Source organism: Dipodomys spectabilis, unplaced genomic scaffold (genome assembly GCF_019054845.1).
Source record: "Dipodomys spectabilis isolate Male_0828 unplaced genomic scaffold, ASM1905484v1 ptg000051l, whole genome shotgun sequence".
In the NCBI taxonomy this organism is placed as follows: Eukaryota; Metazoa; Chordata; class Mammalia; order Rodentia; family Heteromyidae; genus Dipodomys; species Dipodomys spectabilis.
In genome coordinates, this window is record NW_024870728.1 from 12084794 (window position 1) to 12102500 (window position 17707).

The 17707-nt window shown below is 43.9% G+C and overlaps 1 protein-coding gene across 1 annotated transcript in view; it reads right to left on the bottom strand.

Moving 5' to 3' along the window:
* Positions 1–17707, bottom strand: part of LOC122107505 (sterol 26-hydroxylase, mitochondrial) — a 35483-nt gene that overhangs the window by 1732 nt on the left and 16044 nt on the right. The window contains exons 2-5 of the mRNA XM_042679273.1: positions 4564–4754; positions 1471–1670; positions 1155–1352; positions 878–1050 (exon numbers count right to left, since the gene is read on the bottom strand). Of these exons, the coding sequence (XP_042535207.1) occupies positions 878–1050; positions 1155–1352; positions 1471–1670; positions 4564–4754 (762 nt within the window). The remainder of the gene's footprint in view (positions 1–877; positions 1051–1154; positions 1353–1470; positions 1671–4563; positions 4755–17707) is intronic.

Sequence of the window (17707 nt, forward strand, 5' to 3'; positions counted from 1 at the left end):
ATAAGCAAAAAGAAAAAAGCCGGAAGTGGCGCTGTGGCTCAAGTGGTAGAGCGGCTAGCCTTGAGCTGAAGAGCTGAGGGACAGCGCCCAAGCCTAGAGTTCAGGCCTCAGGACCAGACCCCCCCAAAAAATAAGGGGGTGAAGATGTTGGAGTGGTGACACAGATCAAGATGCATTGTACACATAAACTGCTTTCTTAAAAGGCAAAAAAAAAAAATTAAGGGCAGGGGTGGGTAGGGAGAGGGTGGGGGAGAATGTTGAAAAGGGTGACACTGATCCAGGGGCCCTGTATTCATAAACTGCTTTGGTGAATGGCAATAGTAATAATAGTATTATCTAAAATTCCAAAAAAGGAAAAAAAAACCTAATCAAGGAGATTGTAACAAGGAGAAATCTCATACCAAAAAATATCACAGTTTGAAGCCAGCCCAGGTAGGAAAGTCTGTGAGATTCTTATCTCCAATAAACTACTCAGACAAAGCCAGAAGTGGTGCTGTGGCTTAATAGGTAGAGCACTAACCTTGAGCACAAAGAGGCTCAGGGACAGAGCCCAGGCCCTGAGTTCAAGTTCCAGGGCCGACCGAAAAAAAAAAGGCTGAAAATCAGTGCCATCAAATCAGAACTTACTCAAGGACAAACTTCCAACCCTTCATTTAAATTTAGGCAAGAGAGAGTTGAATACCTTGAGGATGAAATGTCCCAGCTGTGAGAGAGAACAAGGGGATCTTGGGAGTTAATAGGGCCAGCTCTGCCTCTCCAGGTACAGGTAGATAAGCAGCTATGGTAAGATATGAAGGTCAGGTTCAAGAGGGAAAAGACATGGGTTCAGGACAGGAGCTAGAAGCCCTTGGTCTCTTCACCGGCACCCTTCACACACCGTGTCAACCCCAGCGATGAGCAGCTCAGGCAGGCTGCCGAGGGCCTCCTGAGGATTGAGCAGACCCTTGGTCAGCAGGAAGTGTAGGTAGCCAGACACCTGGACCCCATCTGGCCTGCTTGCTTGTAGTTCAGCTTCTATCTCCTGAACTTTCTCATCAATGAACTTCTTCCCTGCAGGGACAATGAGGTCAAGGTACTCAGAGAGCTGGTAGCAGGAGGGAGACGGTCCTGGGAGAGGCCAGTTTCCTTCCTTGGGGCCAGTGGGGACTCCTCACCAAAGGAGAAGATGGTGTTCCAGCCATCCAGATATCGTCTCCAGAAAGGCAGTAGGGGACGAGTCCACTTGGGAAGATAGGTGGAATAGACTGAGTTCTGGAACATGATCCCAACAGATCTAATGAAATTCGCAGTGTCCGCAGGAATGGATGGCTCCAGGCAGCCAATCCGTTTTTCGAACAAGATGTAGCAAATGGCTGGAAAGTGCAGAGGACATGAGGGGAGGCAGAGCCAAGAATTCAAAGGCCTGGAGGAGGCAGGGCACAACCTAGCCATGACCCATTCCTGTCCCATCCCCATCCCGAGCAAGGGTACCTTCCAAGGCAAAGTGGTAGAAGAGGTGAGCCATGTCAGGTACTAGATCCCTGGAGGGACTCTCTGCCCGTATCTGGTCCAGTCGAGCTGTAAAGTCATCGATCACCTCATTTACAACATCTGTATAAAGTGCGGCCTCTGCTGGCTTCAATAGCCGCTGGTTCAGAGCCTGGCGCAGGTGGTACCAGCTTTCTCCATTTCTGAGCAGCATAAAAGGTGATGCAATAAATAAGCTTCTGAGAGCTTCCCATCCTGATCCCTCACTCCCATCCCAGTTGAGGGAACTCTCAGACTCCTAGACTCCTAGTATTTAGAATCATACCATCATTGAGCTTTTTTTGTTTTGTTTTTGCCAGTCCTGCCTGGGGCTTGAACTCAGGGCCTGGGCACTATCTCTGAGCTTCTTTTTTGCTCAAAGCTAGCACTCTGCCACTTGCCACAGCACCACTGCAGCTTTTTCCGTGTAGTGGTACTGAGGAATCAAACCCAAGGCTTCATGCATGCTAGGCAAGCACTCTAGCACTAAGCCAAATTCCTAGACAATCATTGAGCTTTAAGTGACTTAAACTGAGCACCAGAAGATTTCAGAATCACATACAGCCCAGTGGAGGTTGTTAAGAGGCACTAGACCAAGATTTCCTAGAATCAAATCAATTAGGTCCAAGCACCAGTAGCTTACACCTATAATGCTACTCAGGAGGCTGAGATCTGAGGATCAGTTCCAAACCAGCCTGGGCAAGAAAGACTGTGAGACTATTATTTCCAATTAACCACCAGAAAACTGGAAGAGGTGCTATGACTCAAGCAGTAGAGTGCTAACCTTGAGCTGAAAAGCTCTGGGACAGTGCCCAGACCCAGAATTAAAGCCTCATCATACACACACACACACACACACACACACACACACAAATCAGTTATACATGGATGTACACACTGGCATTCCTACAACTCAAGAGGAAGAAGTAGGATAATTTCAAATTCAAGGCCAGCCCTGTCTCAAGAAAACCAAAGCTAGGTGCTGGTGGTTCATGCCTGTAATTCTGGCTGCTTAAGAAGCTAACATTAGGAGGATCATGGTTTGAGGCCAGCCTGGCAAAAAAGTCTTCAAAATCCCATTTCCAGTGTGAGGCTGGGTATGGTGGTATGAGTCTGTGGTCTTAGCAGGCACAGACACTCTAAAAATAGATGGACCCTAAGAAACAAGATTTGTTTCAAAAATCACCAGGGGAAAAAAAAAAACAAAAAAACAGGAGGGCTGGGAAGTTGGCTCAGTGGTAGAGTGCTTGCCTCTCATGCATGAAGTCCTGGGTTCAATTCCTCAGCACCACATAAACAAACAAACAAGCAAAAAAACCAAAATAACAGGACTGGTGCCAGGTACTGGTGGCTCACGTCTGTAATCATAGCTACTCAGAAAGCTGAGATCTGAGACTCTTGGTTCAGAACCAGATTGGGCAGACAGATCCAATAGATTCTTATATCTCAATAACCAGCAAAAAGCCAGAAGTAGAGGTGTAGTTCAAGTGGTAGTGCATCAGCCATGCATGAAAAAGCTGAATGAAAGCAAGGAGGCCCTGAAATCAATCCCTAGTACCTGCATACATGCATGTTGTGCACACACATACACACATTCACACACACACACACACACACACACACACAGGGTATAATAATATCCAGTCACAAGCTTGTTTTGAGGAAAAAGTAAGATAATGATCACAAAGAGACTAGTCTGATGCCTGCATGTTATAAATACATAGTTATCATGGTGGCAGCAATGACTACTAGTCCATGGGGCTTGAACTCTGGGGCTTCGGTGCTGTCCCTCAGCTCTTCAGCTCAAGGCAAGCGCTCTACTGCTTGAGCCACAGCGCCAATTCTGGTTTTCTAGCGGTTTATTGGAGATAAGAGTCTCATGGAGTTTCCTTCCTGGGCTGGCTTTGAACCATGATCCTCCGATCTCAGCCTCCGGAGTAGCTAGGATTACAGACGTGAGCCACCAGGCTACCAGCTTAATTCCTTAAGAAGTCACTCAAACAGGATTGTTAACGACCTTGATCAAGAAGATTAAAGCCATTCATTGTTTCTGGAATTCTGACATTCTATGGCAAACAGAAGTCAGTGACATAACCAATTACAAACATTGGCATTGAGGATGGTTTAACTTCATTTTTTTTTTTTTTTGGTCGGTCCTGGGGCTTGAACTCTGGGCTTGGACGCTGTCCCTCAGCTCTTCAGCTCAAGGCGAACGCTCTACGGCTTGAGCCACAGCACCACTTCTGGTTTTCTAGTGGTTTATTGGGGATAAGAGTCACATAGACTTTCCTGCCCAGGCTGGCTTTGAACCTTGATCCTTAGATCTCAGCCTCCTGAGTAGCTAGGATTACAGGCGTGAACCACCAGTGCCCGGCTTGGTTTAACTTCATTAATTCTTACTATCTACTTCAAATAACACATTCAATTGATTCTTCAATTTGTCACTGTTGAAATAACCTTAACTTTTCTAGGCATCACTGGAAACACTCTCCCTGAGCTTTTTTGCTCAAGGCTAGTGCTCTGCCACTTGAGCCATAGCTCTACTTTGTCTTTTTGGTGGTTAATTGTAGATAAGAGTCTCACAGACTTTCTTGCCTTGGTTGGCTTTGAATCATGATCTTCAGATCTCAACTTTTTGAATAGTTAGGATTATAGGCATGAGCCATGAGCACCTGGCTATTGGTACATTTTTTAAACATTTAAACAGAGCCCTCCTGAATAAGATGATAATGATACTTTCTTAGCTACAAATTGACATCTTTTCAACTATAATGTAAGATGGATCTGTGTAGACCTTAAGGATACCTTGGAGATTTTCTAATCCTAAACCTCCTATTTTACAAATCAGAAACATAAATCCAAGAAGTGAGGAATTGTTCCTTGGTCCCAAGTCACACAATATGGAAAAACCTATGAATGATCCTAGAGTTTCAGCCAACTTAATTGGCTTCTAGACTGGGCATCAAGCTCGGAGGTGGGGCTCGGGTGCCCCAGGCTTGCTCTCTTTTGACCTGGTTCTCTGAGGCCCTATTCCAGTCCCTTCAGGCCCCAGCTCACGTGGTGAAGACCCCATAGGGCAGGCCTTGAACATCCCGGTGCTCCTTCCATAGATCCATGTAGTCCCTGATAGGATGCTTGTCCTCCTGCCGCATTGCTTGTTCTATGAGTGAGGCACTGGCCAGATTCACGAAGGTGTAAGACCCCATAGAGTTTATCCACATTGGACCATATTTGGCCTTGTTCAGCACCTGTGGGAGACAGTGAAAGCTGAACAGCAGGCCCAACCAGGTTAAGGGAGATGAGATGGGGTGAGGATACCTCAGATGACCACATCAGAACAAGGGGCTGTGTAAAAGAGCATTGTACAAGAGGACATAGGATGGCCAGGGGTTGTGAAGGAGGTTACTGAAAAAAAAAAAAACTGGCCACACATGGAGCGAGAATGTTGACAGCCATAATGTCTGGAGGAGTAGGGAGGGTCTGATGTCACTGGAGGGATGAGGGATATGTGAGAATTGGGTATGTGAGATGCCGATATTTGGGAGCCTGAGCTTTAAGGATCCTAAGCCCTAAGATGGAAAGCCTGAGATTCCACTTTAGCATTTTAACCTACTGTTAGCTTCATGCCTTGTTTTCAGTAAGGGAAAAGAAAGTATAAAAAAATTCCAGGGGCTGGGAAGGTAGCTGAGTGGTAGAGCGCTTGCCTTGCATGCCTGAGGCCCTGGGTTCAATTCCTCAGCACCACATAAGCAAAAAGAAAAAAGCCGGAAGTGGCGCTGTGGCTCAAGCGGTAGAGTGCTAGCCTTGAGCTGAAGAGCTGAGGGACAGCGCCCAGGCCCAGAGTTCAGGCCTCACAATTGGACCCTGCAAAAAAAAGAAAATTCCAAGAAAAGCAAAACAAAGCTGCATGAGAAAGACAAGATCAAATATGAAGTAAGCCATGTGGTATGTGTTTTTGTTTTGAAGTCATTGGCTCAGTTATGCAACTCTCATTTATTTCATCTTAAGCACTAGGAATGTAGCTCAGTGGTGGAGGACTTACTTAGCATCACAGGACTCTGGTTTTAACCCCAACACTCCCTCCAAAACTTATCTTAGAACTTCTAAAACATTTAATAATTGATTCTCATAGCAGCTATGAAATTAACCTGCAAACTGGGCAGCAGGGGCTCACACCTTAATCCTAGCAACTTAGGAGGCTGAGATCTGAGGATTGTGGTTCAAAAATCAGCCTAGCCAAGAAAGTCTGTGGAACTCTTATCTCCAGTTAACCAGCAAAAAGCTAAAAGTAGAGGTGTGGCTCAAGTGGTAGAGTGCCAGCCTTGAGTGGAAAAGCCTAATATGAGCTCAAAGTCTTCAATTAAAAAAAGAAATGAAGGAAAGGGAGGGAAGGGAAAGGAAGAGAAGGGAGAAATTGACCCAGCACCCAAGTATTTATAGTTACTGAATTAGAGGGAAAGAAAAACACTTAGTGTTAAGTGGTTTGATAAAAAAAACCTCAAAAGAATCCACAGATAATAAAATACAGTGCTCCCCACATTCCTTCTCTTTCACAATTGTTACACAAGAGCTTTTGAAGAGGATCAGAGACTGTTCCAGTATAAAAATTAAACTAAAGCACTTCTGTAAAATAAAAGCCAGTAAAATTATAGAGAAAAGATTTATTTGGGTTCAATTCCCAACACAACCCAAAGAAACAAATAAGAGATGATCACTCATATTACAGAATAAAATACCACTTAATTTATTGTCCAGAAAAATTTGTAAAGAAAGGACAGGACATTCACATAATGTAATATTGTAATAGCTTTAAAAGGGACAGACTAGCACCTTATATACTAATGTGGAAAGATACCAAAGATAGGTTGTTGAGTGAAAAAGTTTAACACCTTCTGTCTAAGAAGGGAGAACTAAATAAGAATATCTGTTTTTATAGAGAAATGGCAGATAGATACATAAAAATCTAAAGTAAGTTGGGCACCAATGGCTCATGCCTATAATCATAGCTACTCAGGAGGCTGAGATCTGAGGATTATGGTTCAAAGCCAGCCAAGGCAAGTCTATGAGACTCTTATCTTCAATTAAGTACCAAAAAAGCCACAAGTAAAGTTACATTCAAGTAGTAGAGTGCTAGCCTTGAGCACAAAAGCTCAAAGACAGCATCTAAGCTCTGAGTTCAAGCCCAAGGACAGGTACCAAGAAGCTAGGAGTGGGGCTTTTCTTTCACACCAACACTCAGGAGGCTGAGGCAGGAGGAAGGAGAGTTTGAGAGTAATTTGTGCTTCATAGGGAGACTTTATCTTAAAAATAAACAGGGGCTGGGAAGGTGGTTCAGTGGTAGAGTGCTTGCCTTGCATGCATGAGGCCCTGGGTTCGATTCCTCAGTACCACCTAAGCAAAAAAAAATCAGAAGTGGTGCTGTGGCTCAAGTGGTAGAGTGCTAACCTTGAGCTGAAGAGCTGAGGGACAGCACCCATGTCCAGAGTTCAGGCCCCACAACTGACAAAATAAATAAATCACAATAATAATGTGAACAGTGGCAAACAGCACTATTATAGACAAATTTACTTTTTTGATACTGTGATTTTTCAAATTTTCTACCATTATCGGAATAAAAAAAAATTACTATGTTTTTTTTTTTTTTGGTTGGTTGTGGGGCCTGAACTCTGAGCCTGGGTGCTCTCTCTGGGCTCTTCAGCTCAAGGCTAGCACTCTACCACTTAAGCCACAGCGCCATTTCTGGCTTTTTTTTTTTTTTTTTTTGCTTATGTGGTGCTGAGGAATTGAACCCAGGGCTTCATGCATGCAAGGCAAGCACTCTACCACTGAGCCACCTTCCCAGCCCCTGTGGGTTTGTTTTTATTTTTAGCTCCATAAATGACTTTTTTTTTAATGGCCAGTCCTGGGGATTGAACTCAGGGCCTAGACATTGTCCCTGAGCTTCTTTTGCTCAAGGCTAGCACTCTACCACTTGAGCCACAGAGCCACTTCCAGCACTTTCTTTTTATGTGGTACTGAGGAATCGAACCCAGAGCTTCATGAATACTAGGCAAGTACTGTACCACTAAGCCACATTCCCAGCCCCATAGATTACTCTTTACTTGGGCACAACACGCTTTCCCCCTGGAATCCAAATTCTCGGAGCCATTTCCTGGCTATCTGTGGAGGCTCCTGGGGGCATTTCTGCCTTTGTCTAGCCCATGTGTTCCTTCTTCCCTCATACTCCTCCTCTCCTGGAGTTTGCCTGGTGGAATTTAAGGATCTACTTATGTAAGAAGTTATTTTAGAAAGACACTGGGGCACTTGCTGAGAGATGTGTGCTCTGCCTGAGAGCTTACCATTAGGTGGTAACCTGAGCCACCTAGGCAGCCCCAAGCTTCTCCCAGGCAGGCGTGCTAGCAGCCACTTTGCAGAACACAGATCATTTTTCAGGATGAATAAGAGAGCTAGCCCTTACCGGGTGAAACTCCAAAAATGACATTCATTTATCTTGTTCCTCCTATACCATCCTAAAAATTAGGGATAAAGTTGTAGATAAAAAGAAAAACCAGGGGCTCAGAATGTGACTTAGTGTAGAGTGCTTGCTGAGCACGCATGAAGCCCTGGGTTTGATTCCTTAGTACCATATACACAGAAAAAGCGAGAAGCGGTGCTGTGGCTCAAGTGGTAGAGTGCTAACCTTGAGAAAAAAAAAAAAAGAAGAAGCTCAGGGACAATGCCCAAGTCCTGAGTTCAAACCCGAGGACCAGCAAAAAAAGAAAAGAAAAAAGAAAAACCAACACCCTACCTTTACAGAGTTTGCATCTGATAATTGCCAACTGATAATTCAAGAGAAGTAAATTATATAGACCCCCTACTTATTTTCTAATTAGTCTGTGAATGTCTTATCTCTTCAACTAGATTAAAAATTCTGGAGGATAGAAATCATTTCCTGCTTCTTAATTATGTCCCAAATTGTTTGATACAGTTCTAGGCATATTACAGACAATAAATGTTTTAAAATTGTCAGTGAACTAAGTGGAAAAAAAAAAGTTGCAGACAATGCAAAGAACAGAAGAGTGACAGATAAGGACTGAGGAAGAGAAATCTCATGAAACTTGTAACAATGACCCTTCTGTAATTCTAGCACTCAGGAGGCTGAGATTGGAGGATGCTGGATTCCAGGTTGGCCTGTGCTACACAATCAGACTTTTTTGTGTGACTCTCCTGGGGCTTGAACCCAGGGCCTGCACGCTGTCCCTGAGCTGTTTTGCTCAAGGCTAGCACTCTACCACTTGAGCAACAGTTCTACTTCTGGTTTTGGGGTGTTTAATTGATGATTAATAGTCTCATAGACTTTTCTGCCTGAGCTGGCTTTGAACTGTGATCCTCAGATCTTAGCTTCCTGAGTAACTAGGATTATAGGCATGAGTCACTGGCACCCTGGCACCCAGCTCAGACTTTATCTTCAACAAAACAAAACAAACAAACAAACAAAAAACCCTTTCAAGTTTAGCCAATTTATATTATAGGGGCTGGGAAGGTGGCTCAATGGTAGAGTGCTTGCCTTGCATGCATGAGGCCCTGGGTTCAATTCCTCAGTACCACATAAGCAAAAAGAAAAAAGCTGGAAGTGGCGCTGTGGCTCAAGTGGTAGTGCGCTAGCCTTGAGCTGAAGAGCTGAGGGACAGTGCCCAGGCCCAGAGTTCAGGCCCCACGACCTGACCCCCCCAAAAAATTTAGATTATATTGTATTACTGTCTCATAACTAAAATTCTAAAATAAATACTGTGTGTTATCTATGTGTATAAGTTATATGTTTTGTCTACATGTTAAAATTCACTAATGCTATTCAAATTGGCTTTTAGATAAGTGAGAAATCAGATAAACTAATACTATTGAATTAACCCAAATTCTTCCATGACAAATAAAAATTTCAAAAATAAGTTGTTACTAAAAATGACAATGTCTTCACACTTGTTAGCATATATTTGTGCCTGGGTGCTGTGGCCAGATTAAGGTTATATTTGTCTCTGCTGGATTTTTTTTTAATGTCAGAGTTTGACATGTAGGTCATAAAACTATAAATCCAGCCTAAGAACAAAATGATCTTTGTGTAACTCTTTGACAAATAAGACTAATATAAAGGGTAAACAAAGGAGGAGGCTGCAATGCTTGATAAGAAATGTATGCATTATCCTGCCCATGTAATTGTAACCCCTCTGTACAGTATGTTCACAAAAAAATAAAATTAAAAAAAAAAGACTAATATAATGTTGTTGATTTAATGATAGCAAAAATATCTCCCAAGTTGTCAACATGAAATATGTTGCAAACATATAACTTAATCTATCTTAGATATCTAAGATCACAGAAGTATAAGTTTGACATAAAAACAAATATGCAAATGGAGTGCAATACAGTGTCCATTACAAGCCTGCATATCAAATAGAGCATTTTTTAATGTTTATAGATATTGTTTGAGGAGGAAATAAGACAATGACTATATTTGTCTAATATTCCAGTTTTCATAAAGAATCTAATAACAGTTAAAAATAAACAAATTAGGGGCTAGGAATGTGGCTCAGTGGTAGAGTGTTTGCCTTGCATGCATGAGGCCCTGGGTTCGATTCCTCAGCACCACATAAGCAAAAAGAAAAAAGCCGGAAGTGGCGCTGTGGCTCAAGTGGTAGAGCGCTATCCTTGAGCTGAAGAGCTGAGGGACAGTGCCCAGGCCCAGAGTTCAGGCCCCACGACCGGACCCCCAAAATAAATAAATAAATAAATAAAAAAGAAAAGAAAAAGCTGGAAGTGGTGCTGTGACTCAAGTAGTAGAGCGCTAGCCTTGAGCAAAAAGGCTAGGGACAGTGCCCAGGCCCTGAGTTCAAGCTCCAGGACTGGCAAAATAATTAAAATAAAAAATAAAAATAAACAAACTAGGTGAATATAAATGGGTAAATATTTATAAACCTTTCGTGTAACTTAAGGTTTTAAGGGCATGTTAAATTAATAAGTTAAATGCTGAAATAGCAATTGCTAAATAAAATTCAAGTGCTCTTGGCTTCTTAAAATCTATAGAAAAGACATATATTTGGGTCTAACACATTTTAATAATTTGATTTCTTTCTGTGTGGGTCTTCCATTAAGTGAGATTACTAAGACCTAAAATTCTAATTAACATACATAATTCTACATGCAAAGATTTTTTTTTTTTTTTGTATGTGTGCTAGTACTGGGACTTGAACTCAAGGTCTGGGTACTGTCACTTAGCTTTTTCACTCAAGACTAGTGCTCTACCACTTGAGCTACATTTGTATTTCCAGTATTTTAGTGGTTTAATAGATAAAAATCTTACAGACTTGCCTGCTGGCTTTGAACCGTGATCCTCAGATCTCAGCTAGTATTACAGATATGAGCTACTAGCACCCAACTTATATGCAAGGAATTTTTAAAGAAGATATGATATAAGAGAAACTGTAAGAACATGAAATACATTCTTCTGTGTGGAACAGAGTAATTCTGTCTAAATTTAGAGGTTTACATTTTATTTTTTGGAGGGGGGCACTAGGGATCAAACTTAGGGGCTTTGTACATCTAGGCAAGTACTCTACTACTGAGGTATTACACACACACCCCAACCCCGAGCAATTTTTATAGAAACACAAAAGCACTGGTGTCATTACCATGTGTTCTCAGTTCAGCTCAGTCATCCACAGCTGACAGATCTGAAACCGCTTGGCATAAGAGTCTGTTCTAGTTCGGGCTCAAGAATACCAGGCTGCGTGACGTTGCTGTGGTACCCTTAGGGCTCAGCATGTGCCTGTGTACACAAAAGCTTAAGGCTTAGACTCAGTCCTCCCTGAATGTTGTTGTCTGAGGCCCTATGATACTCCCAGAAGACAAAACAATGGAGGGGGGGGTCCCTCCTCTTCCCCACTCATCTGCCCATCTCCCCCAGAAGGTCTATCATGAGGCTGTACCTCATTGCCTTCCTCCTGGTTCCAATGAGGTGTGGGCTTTCTGCCCTACCTGCCCCAGAAAAGAACTGCAGAATATATACAATCTGCCTTAGGTGTAGAAGGGGGCGCTCAGCATTGGGAGTACCCTGGGACTCACTGCAATCATCTGTGCCCCCATTGGGTGGTGTTCTTTGGGGCATCAGGGACAAGAATCTTAGGAAGCTGGCACCTTTGGCTTTTCTTCTTGTTGTCTATGTAAATAATACTCTCTGAATCTCACCATGACCTGTGGTATTTTTACCAGATGAAACTCTCAGGCCTTAGCTTTGGCCTGTCTGCTATGTGTGAATCTGACACATTTGGTGTCAAACATCGAACTAGTAAAGTTACCGTGTCCTTTTCATCACACAGGGCCATGAGGGCCAAATAAAAGATAAAATGAGTTCCTGGGCTCCAGAAGCATATGATCTGGTTTAAGAGCATTAATAAAAAGAAGAAGAAAATGAAGAGTGGGAAGAGCCCAGTGGCTGATTGGTTCACACTTGTAATCCTAGGTACTTAGGAAACTGAGATCTGAGGGTCACAGTTCAAAGCCAACCTAGACAGAAAAATCCTTGGGACTCCATTTACAATTAACCAGCACATGGGGCTGGGAAGGTGGCTCAGTGGTAGAGCACTTGCCTTGCATGCATGAGGCCCTGGGTTCGGTTCCTCAGCACCACATAAGCAAAAAGAAAAAAGCCGGAAGTGGCGCTGTGGCTCAAGGTGTAGAGCATTAGCCTTGAGCTGAAGAGCTGAGGGACAGCGCCCAGGCCCAGAGTTCAGGCCTCACGACCGGACCCCCCCCCCCAAAAAAAAAAAATTAACTAGCACAAAGCCAGAAGTGGAAGCTCAAGTGGTAGAGTGCCAGCCATGGGCAAAAAAAGCTGAGAGACAGCAAAATGGCTCTGAGTTCTAAACCCTAGGACTGGCACAAAAGGTAGAGGCAGAGGTGGAGGAGGAGAAAGAAGAGGTGGAAAAGTAAGAGGAGAAGGTAGAAGAGACAAGGTAAGTAGGGGTCTTAGGAGATGTGACTCATGGGGTTTTTGAGGGAAGAGGAGGGGGTTTAGTCTCGCCTATTGTCAGTAACCCTTTAGCATCCAAGCAGCTAGAAGTAACACTAGCTATGTGATTGATATCTACGGCTGCTATATTTGTGATTGTTGAAGCTAAGCCAAGAGCCACTTTAAATAGAAACCATGTGAAATCTGTGCTTGCTCCTGAAGTTGTTCCCTCTGAGCTGCCCCTCCTTCCTTCCTGGGATTCCCTAAGATTTCCTCCCCGGAGGCCCTGTGTTAAAGCACTTTGGTCTGTTTCTACAAAGACAATGAGGAACAAAAGAGAAAACAGTACTGAGTGACAGGTCTATGAGCCAATCCCTCCTGTGTACTATGGCAGAAAAGAGTCATCAATATGGAAATGTTTAATTGTGAGTGTCAGAAAGTATTAGATAAATGCCTCTGATTCACTGTTTTCATTGTATAATCGATGTCTTGCAGCAGTAAAAAGGGGCTGCTGAATACCCGGAAGATTCAAAGCCTGCTTGCTATGTCAACTTCCTCGCTGGAGTGAGTCACAATGCTATATTTCTGGAAATTTTAAGAAAACTAACGGGGCTGGGAAGGTGGCTCAGTGGTAGAGTGCTTGCCTTGCGTGCCAGAGGCCCTGGGTTCGATTCCTCAGTACCACATAAGCAAAAAAGAAAAAAGCCGGAATTGGTGCTGTGGCTCAAGGGGTAGAGCGCTAGTCTTGAGCTAAAATGCTGAGGGACAGCGCCCAGGCCCAGAGTTCAGGCCCCATGACCTGACCCAAAAAAAAAAAAAAAAAAGGAAAAGAAAACTACAATATCAACTAAAAAGCAGGGTGTGCCTCCGACAGAAGTGTGACTGCTGAAAGGGGCTCGCAGTCAGCCAGCTGCTCAGCTTGCTCCTGACAAATTGACTACAGGTGTTATGACTCCTCCTCTCTAAGACTGACAGTCCATTGGATGCCGGTGGCTCATGCCTGTAATCCTAGCTACTCAAGAGGCTGGGATCTGAGGTTCATGGTTCAAAGCTAGCCTAGGCAGGAAAGTCTATCAGACTCTTTTCTCCAATTAACCACCCTCCCTAAAACAAATAAATATTAAAATTAAAAATTAAAAAAGCCAAGTTCAAGCCCCACAACTGACAAAAAAGTGAATATATAAAAAATAGTCCACGCCGGGTGCTGGTGGCTCACGCCTGTAATCCTAGCTACTCAGGAGGCTGAGATCTGAGGATCGCGGTTCAAAGCCAGCCCGGGCAGGAGAGACCATGAGACTCTTATCTCCAATAAACCACCAGAAAACTGGAAGTGGCGCTGTAGTTCAAGTGGTAGAGCGCTCGCCTTGAGCTGAAGAGCTGAGGGACAGTGCCCAGGCCCAGAGTTCAAGCCCCACGACCGACCAAAAAAAAAAAAAATAGTCCACATATAAAAAAAAGCCAGAAGTAGGGCTGGCTGTGGCCCAAGTGGTAGAGCACTAACCTTGAGCACAAAAGCTAAGGGATAGTGCCCAGGTCCTGAGTTCAAGCCCCAGGATCAGCACACACACACACACACACACATTTGAGACCTGCAAGGCAAACTAGCAAGATAGAGAGATCAGGATCGAAGCAGACAATGGCAGATATAGTTGTAGTATGGGACTAGTGGGTCATGGCCATTGTCCCTGAGCCCTGATGAGGTATATTGGTTGTCTAGAGTTAAGGGGGAAGGTCCTATAGACAGGATAAACATCCCCTGGTTTCTCACATTTCTACCAGAAAAGCAACATTGCTTTGCTGAGACCTGCAGCTATGACCACAGGTAAGATTCTCCTTGGCCATCAAAACAGTCAACTCCTCAGAGATGCCCTTAGCACCCTGGTCAAAGTGAGCATAGAGAGGAGAAACTCATAGAGACTGGGCAGGGCCTGCTGCTGTGGGTATTCATATCCTAATGAACCAATGGTCAGTGAGATAAGTTACCAGCACCTGCTTGAGGCAGGTTAGATTAGGGAGACGGGAAGAGAAGGGTGATCACTTTCCTAATGTAATGAAAATTACTTTTTTTCATAGTATATGTATATTCACTTTAGGCACTGAAAAACATCACTATTCCTGTTTTAACATTAGATCCCAGGAGAATCTTATCCCATTCTTTTTTCTTGACACTTTGCCTTGTAAACTGAAATGAGAGACAGAGATTGATGAATTCTGGAAAAATATATGATGAAACTTTTATTACAATAGTCTATGGATACTCATAAACTTAGGGCATTAATGTTGGTGTCACAAAGTGCTTTGTTTCCAACTCCACAAAACTCATTGACTCCACAAAAATAAATGTTGTCAACAAGCTTGAGAGAATGAATGGTTAAGAAATCAGATGAAGGCCTGGGAATGTGGCTTAGTGGTAGAGTGCTTACCCAGAGTGCATAAAGCCCTGGGTTTATGCCCTCAGTACCACATAAACAGAAAAACCTGGAAGTGGCTCTGTGGCTCAAGTGGTAGAGTGCCAGCCTTGAGCAAAAGAAGCTCAGGCACAGTGCCTAGACACTAGTTCAAGCCCCATGACTGACAAAAAAAAAAAAAGTTAGATGGAGCCAGGCGCCAATGGCTCCTGCTTGTAATCCTAGCTATTCAGGAGGCTGAGATCTGAAGGTCGTGGTTCAAAGCCAGCCCGGGCAGAAAACTCCCTGTGAGACTCTTATCTCCCTCCAATTAACCACTCAAAAACCAGAAGTGGTGCTGTAGCTCAAGTGATAGAGTGTTAGCCTTGAGCTCAGAGAGGCTCAAGGACAACCACCGACCAAAAAACAAAGTCAGATGAAACCAGACATAGTAGCTCAAAGCTATAAACTTAGAGACTTGGGGGGTGGAGATTAGATGTGGTTTGAGACCAATTTAGGCAAAAAACTTCATGAGTCTTATGCTCAGGCACCAGTGGCTCATGCCTGTAATCCTAGCTACTCAGGAGATCTGAGGATTGCTTTCAAAGCCAGCCCGGGGCAGGAAAAGTCCATGAGACTCATCTCCAGTTAACCACCAAAAAAAACAGAAGTGGAGCGGTGGCTCAAAGTGGTTGAAAGAGCTTAGGGACAGGACCCAAGCCCCGAGTTCAAGCCCCATGACGAACAAAAACAAAGCTCCTGAGCCTCCATTTTGACCAATGGCTGGATGCAATGGCAAACACCAGACATCCCAGCTACAGAGGAAGCACAACGGCTGGATGTGGTGGTCAATGTCATCCCAATGATCCAGAGAAGCAAAAACAGGACTACAGGTCAAGTGCCAGGGACTCATACCTATGATCCTAGCTGTTCAGGAGGCTGAGATTTGACGATCAATGTCTGGTGCCAACCTGGGTCACAAACAACAAATCCTTGAGACTTATCTCCAATTAACTAGCAAAACACTGGAAGTAGAGGCTCAAGTGGTAGAGTAGAGTACCTGCCATGAGTGAAAAACCTATTGAGAGCAAGAGGCCATGATTTCAAGTCCTAGCATCAGCACACACCACCGCCCCCCCCCCGCCCCCCCCACAGCAGATGGGTACAGGTGGCTCATGCTACTTGAGAGGCTGAAAATAGGAGTATCACAGCTCAAGACCAGCCTGTGTAGAAAATTTTGAAAGACCTTTTCTCAACCCATAGCTGGTTGTAATATGGAAGGCTGATGATATTGGAAGGTTGGTGATTCCAGGCAAGACCAGGCAGAGGAGTCCACAAATCGCCATCTTCTTCTTTTTTTTTTTTTTTTTGTCAGTATGGGGCTTGAACTCTGGGCCTGGTTACTGTCCCTGAGCTCCTCAGCTCAAGGAGAGTGCTCTACCTCTTGAGCCACAGCGCTACTTCTGGTTTTCTAGTGGCTACTGGAGATGAGGTTCATGGACTTTCCTGCCTAAGCAGGCTTTGAACCATGATTCTCAGATCTCAGCCTCCTGAATAACTAAGATTACAGGTGTGAGCAGGCCAGCGGTTGGCTACAAATCTCTATCTTAATGGAAAGAAATGTGCATGGGCATGCATGCCTTTAACATGGCAATAAGCCTAAAATAGGTGGATGGCTGGCATATACCCAGGCAAGAAGCAAGACTCTACTAAAAAGAAATAATCAGGGCTGGGAAGTTGGCTCAGTGGTAGAGCGCTTGCCTTGCATGCCTGAGGCCCTGGGTTCGATTCCTCAGCACCATATAAGCAAAAAGAAAAAAGCCGGAAGTGGTCCTGTGGCTCAGGTGGTAAGGTACTAGCCTTGAGCTGAAGAGCTGAGGGACAGCGCCCAGGCCCAGAGTTCAGGCCCCACAACCGGACCAAAAAAAAAAAAAAGAAATAATCAGTGCCAATCTGACAATGGTGAATATATCTGTAATCCTAAGGACTCAGGAGGCTGAGAGCTAGGATTGTGGTTCAAAGCCAGCATGGGAAATAAAGTCCATGAAACACTATCTTCAAGAGAACCAGCAAAATCTGAGCACCAGTGGCTCATGCCTGTAATCCTGGCTACTCAGGAAGCTGAGATCTAAGGACTAAGGTTTGATGCTAGCCTAGATAGGAAGGCCTGTGAGTGCTAGCCTTGAGCAAAAAAACTCCAGACTTTATGTTCAAGCCCTAGAACCAGAAATGTGTGTGCACACTTACACACATACACACACACACACACACACACACACAAGCTTGGCTGAAGGAGGTGTGGCTTAGGTCGTAGAGAGTAAAGCAAGAGTGAATGAGGTCTTAAGCACAAATCTTACTACTAACAACAACAAAAAGAATGTCAGATGTCCTGCCTAAAAAGTGCACACAAGGTAAGGCTCTATAGAGTAAGATTCTTATCCTATTTAGGTAACATTAACAAGATTTTATGTGTCTCTCTCTATATGCTCACATTCTGGTCTCTGGATGTGTATTACCTTTTGCTTAGCTCTGCTAACACACTCTGCTGGTCTTTTAACTTTACCTGTTCTGAAATGCTTTTTGTAAGTGAGTCAGGAATCTAAGGGCTGAGTTGAGATCCTCCCATTCTGCTTAGGGGCACTTCCAAAATATATGTACATTCACGCATGCATGCATATACATATATATACATGCACACAAATGTGTATATACATAAATCCTTCCTTATGGGTTTCCATAATTTTAACTACCCACAGTCAGCCATGATCAAAAAAATATTAAATGGAGGGGCTGGGAAGGTGGTTCAATGGTAGAGTGCTTGCCTTGCATGCAT